Source organism: Mastomys coucha, unplaced genomic scaffold, assembly GCF_008632895.1.
Source record: "Mastomys coucha isolate ucsf_1 unplaced genomic scaffold, UCSF_Mcou_1 pScaffold18, whole genome shotgun sequence".
Taxonomy (NCBI): domain Eukaryota; kingdom Metazoa; phylum Chordata; class Mammalia; order Rodentia; family Muridae; genus Mastomys; species Mastomys coucha.
Window position 1 is genome coordinate 16,321,382 of NW_022196900.1, and position 4,696 is coordinate 16,326,077.

Sequence of the window (4,696 nt, forward strand, 5' to 3'; positions counted from 1 at the left end):
TCCACTGAGTGGGATTTAAAAGTGTCTCTTCATGTGCAAGGCAAGGTGGTCCGACCTGGAAAAGGCCCTGTCGCACTTCTGGCACTGAAAGGGCCGGTGCCCTGTGTGTTTGCGGTAGTGCCTGGTCAGTTCATCAGAGCGGGCGAATTTCCACCCACAGCCGTCCCAGTCACAGTGGTAAGGTTTCTCGCCTGTAAAGGGAAAGGGAGAACGGGCTGATGAAGCCATGGCTAGAATGAAGAACGAGCCCCTTTAAAAAAAAAAAAAACAACGGAGAAGCCAGAGAGCAAATTCCACTGCGCGCCCCACCCTCTCTTCTTTCAAAAAAGTAAAAATACAATAAAAAAAAATCCAGGAATGTCTTTATGACACTGAAGGGCCATACTGAATTTCAGATGAATAGGAATGACATATGTTATGAGTTTAAACTCATGGGGAAACAGTAGTTGGCAACCAAAAAAAAAAAAAAAAAAATTAGTACAGATACCCTCTCAATCTCTGTCCACTCCCACAGAATGGGGTTTTCATTCTTTAGAGCCTAACCAGCGCTGGAAATGGACAGGATTAGGAGTTATCTCTGCCGAAAGTAAAAGGATCCCATGCCACTACCCTGGGTCCAAAATGCCACCCGTGGTTAATTTCTTCAGCAGTGCTGTTCTGGCTGTTTTAACAAACGGATCTAGAAGACTTTACCCACGTAATGACTACCTTTAGATTTTTTGTTATTTTGAGACTGGGGTTCTTGACTAGGCTGGTCTTGAATCAACAGAATTCTTTCAACTCAGTGTCTTTGGTATTTGTAACTCCAAAGTTGAGTGTCACCATACCCAGCTTGCAGGGGGACAGTTTTAAACCAGAATCCCCAGCAATGGGAACCATTAAATTCTTGGACCATAAATGAGATCTAACTATTCTAAAGACCAGAATAGAGTTATGGGTAGGTAGATCTAAGAGGAGGAGAGGACAACTATGAAAATAATATAGAAAATTTAAAGCTTTTCTTTTAAAGGTACCGCATTGCATTTTTGCCTTGCAAACTATAACTTCTTGATTACCAGGCTAGGAGGGGCAGGCACACACAGGAAACTCCCTATCTTTTAAAGGCCCAGTGAGAAACTGCACATTCAGGCAGCAGATAGCATCCACTGAGCAAAAGGCTTCTGGGCAAAAAGGCAGGCGCCTGTTTGCTGCCCTCCTCTGTGATCCAGGAGATGGAGCATAGATACACCCCGGCACCCAAGAAAGCCCTAAGGAGCCCACAGCCAGCCTGCAGAGCAGACAGGCACCAACCCCCCTCCACAGCGCTGGTTCCCTTACCTGTGTGAGTCCGCAGGTGCGCCTTGAGATGAGAACTCTTCGTATAGGTTTTGCCACAGCCTGCATAGTCACAAGTGTGGGTGGCCGTTCTTTTCCGGGGCCACGACCTTCTTCCCCTCTTTGGCTTGGGCTCCTCTGGCAGGCAGGAACCCGGTGGCATGAGCTCTAGGGGGTAAAGAAAGTGGGGTCAACTTCATTCTGGATAGTCTTGAGAATCCCCAGAAGCAAAGCTCCCCAGTCAGTCGCATCTCTACCAATCCCTTCCCCCACTGACCTTGATAATGGAGAGAGGGGACTTGCGACTGCATCTGGTCTGGCAGAAAAGGAGGGTAGTTGGGCCCCGGATGGGGATGGAATCCTGGGGGAAGAGGCAGGCCAGGGTGACAGTCCCTGCTGTTCAGCAGTTCCTCGGGACTCAGTGTAGGGGTAGTCCTGGTGGGGAGCTGCCGCCCCAGGGGGAAGTCGTGTGTGTTGGGCCGGTGGCCGTTGCTGAGCTGGGGTCCAGCGCTCAAGTGGGCCTCTAGGGACCGGCTGACCGTGCAAGATGGGACCGCCTCTTGCTTAATCTTGGGGCACATGCGCGGCGGGCCACCGCTGTAGGGCGCCACTACCACAGGGTGGCTGCCGTCTGGGCTTCCTTTGCTAACACTGATGACCGAAGGACTGCTGTACTCGCTGCCAGGGGTGGTCAGAGACGCCTTCAGCACAAACTTGCCCATCAGCCCGCCACCTGGCGGCTGAGGCTGCTGTGGCGGAATGTATACTGGGTCCAACTCCGGCCGCAGGAGCTCAGCCACGAAGCCGCCCGAGGGGCTCACGTCATTGATGTCCGCCAGGTTGAAGGGGGTCGTGGGAGGTGGCGCAGATTCTCGGCTGTAGAGGAGCCCTCCACCTGTGTTGGCGGCAGCCACGCCCGGGTCACCCCCGGCCCGTATCGGATAGCTGAAGCTGCAGGTGGAGGGCGCGCTGGCAGGGCCGCTGCTCGCCGGGGAAGACGAGGATGAAGCTGACGCCGAAGTGGTCACGGTGGCGGCCACCGATTCCTGGTGGGATAGCGAGTTGGAAAGGATAAAGTCTAGGTCCAGGAGATCGTTGAACTCCTCGGTCTCCCTCCGTGGTAGGAGGGCCGGGTTGTTACTGCTGCAAGCTGCACCAGCTCCACCACTCTCCAGGTCTGTGGCCACCGTCGCCGCCAGGTCGTAGGGGCGGCCGGGAAGTGGGGGAAGTCGCTTCATGTGAGAGAGTTCCTCACGCCAACGCTGCAAGAACAGGCAGGGAGAGAGAAACTGTTAAGTTGTAGCTCTCTGTTATCACCCCTAATATTGGCGTGGTGAGTGAAGCACACCAACACCCTGCCCTAGGAACTGGACAGGACAGGAAGGCAGCCTCGGGGACTCCAGGGGCCAGGACTGCAATCTCAGCTAACACCAGGGTACGAAGTGGTGTGTTCGTCTACTGCGAGCTAGTGCGGGTAACTCCGTCAGCCCAGTTCTCTTCCCCGCCAGATCCCAGGGACGCTCCAGCCGCCCACGGAATTGGGACACTGTGGCTTTCTCCCCAAGCACCATAGCCACCGGTCGCCTACGCGCTATGATCACTCCGGCCCAAAGGGTCTCGAGCCTTGTCTACCTACAATATAGTGGCCTGAGTGCGCCCGCCCCACGGTCCGGACGCCCCAGAGACCGGTTGGGGAAACGCCGTGCGCCCCTGGCGGTATCGCGGTGCCGGGACCACACGCACTTAAGGCCGACTCAAGGGCCGAGGAGCCACCTTGTGAAGGCTGTAGAGTTCCAAAAGAGGGCAATTCTTATCCTAACCAGTGGCTCTCGGTGACTCCCGGATTCTGCCCATCCACCCCACCCCATCTGCAGACGTCTACAGGGCACTAGGCGCCACACTCACGTTAGTCGGGGCACCTGCTGGACGCAGTGTCTTCTCCCTTCCCGCCGGGCCGGACGCGAACGTGGAGAAGGACGGGAGCAGAGCGTCGCTGACAGCCATGTCAGACTCGCCAGGTGGCTGCCTGCGGGCCGGGCGGGGCGCACAGGGACCAGGAGTCAGGGGACACCCTGGCCACTGCTCCGAAGTTTCCCACCAGTCCTCACCCCTTTCTGTTCCCAAGCCCAGCATCCCACTTACCTCATTAATGTGGGGGCCCAGAAGGTCCTCCGGAGTCCGAAGCGGAGAGAGGGGTCCCCGAACCCCAAAGTCAACGAAGATTTAAAAACAACTTTAGAAACAAAACCCCAAACCAAAACCCCCAAACTGCCCGAGATCCTTCTTCTTTGGATTCAATATAAACCGGCGATGTCTTTAAAAAAGTTCCTTTGTATACAAAAATTCTTAGAAAAGTTGTAAACTCTTATAAAAATAGACAATCAGCAAGGCAGATAAGTAGGTCCGATGGCCAGGCTGCACGCTCTTGGACTCAGCAGTGTCCCCCGCCGTTGTCGCGGCCACTGTGGCTGTCGGCGGCGCGGGGGCTGTGGTCCGGGCGGTGGGCGGGCGGCGCCGCCAGGTGAGAATGGCCGCGGTGGCGCGGAACTGCGAGCTGGGCGGTGGCGCGGGGTGCGGAGTCCTGGGGACTGTGCCGGGTGCGCGCGGCCATGGGCGCGGGTCACGGGCGGGTGGCTGGGTGGGGGGCCGGAGGGGCGGGGAGGGGCACTCGGCGGCTCCGGGTGCCGCCGCCGCCCGCCACCGCCTCTGCTCCCCGCGCGCCCGGAGCCGCGCTCGCTCTCTCGGCCGGGGAACTGCCGGCGGCCGCCGCGCGCTTCTTACTTATAACTTCTCGCTCGCTCGCTCCCCGCCTCCTCCCTGTGGCGCGGGGCTGCGCCGCCAGGCCCCGCCCCCTGCCTTTCTTCTCCCCGCCTTCCCGCAGCCCCCCCCGCGCGTTGCCATGGCAGCTAAATAAACAAACTCCGCGCACGTGGGGGCGGGGGCGAGGGAGGGGCACGGGCGGGGCGGGGCCGGGCCGTGACGCCAGCCCGGCAGCTGGCGGGCTGGAGCCGAGCTGACGCCGGCGGCAGTGGCGGCTCCCGCGGCAGTGGCGGCTCCGGCGGCTCTGGCGGCTCCGGCGCTGGGAGCCCGGTGTGGCTCCCTTGGTCGCGCTACTCGGGGTCCTCTGCGCGGCCACGGTCGGTTCCCTGGGCTCGAAAGTCCTGCCACGGGAACGCTGGCAGGGACCGGAGGTTGGGCGGGGCGGTGGGGCGGGGAGAGGCGGCGCGCCCCTACCCCGGCTCGCGTACGCGCTTGTCCAGTCGTCTGCGCACTCCAGAGCGCGATTATCCGCGTGACTCATCCAGCCCGCCCTCTCTTGCAGACGCACGCAGAGGCCGGGCCTTGTCGGCGCAGGGGCTGGTCTGGCGCGGGTGCCAGTGGG

General features: G+C 59.2%; 1 protein-coding gene across 1 annotated transcript; it reads right to left on the reverse strand.

The window, feature by feature from the left end:
- Positions 1 to 7: 7 nt before the first annotated feature.
- Klf4 (Kruppel like factor 4) lies at positions 8 to 4,093 on the reverse strand. Its single transcript, XM_031377442.1, has 5 exons — positions 3,457 to 4,093; positions 3,220 to 3,340; positions 1,592 to 2,576; positions 1,318 to 1,482; positions 8 to 191 (listed from the first exon to the last, which is right to left on the reverse strand). The coding sequence occupies exons 1-5, from the start codon at positions 3,459 to 3,461 to the stop codon at positions 16 to 18; spliced, it is 1,452 nt and encodes a 483-aa protein (XP_031233302.1). The 5' UTR covers positions 3,462 to 4,093; the 3' UTR covers positions 8 to 15.
- Positions 4,094 to 4,696: the final 603 nt, after the last annotated feature.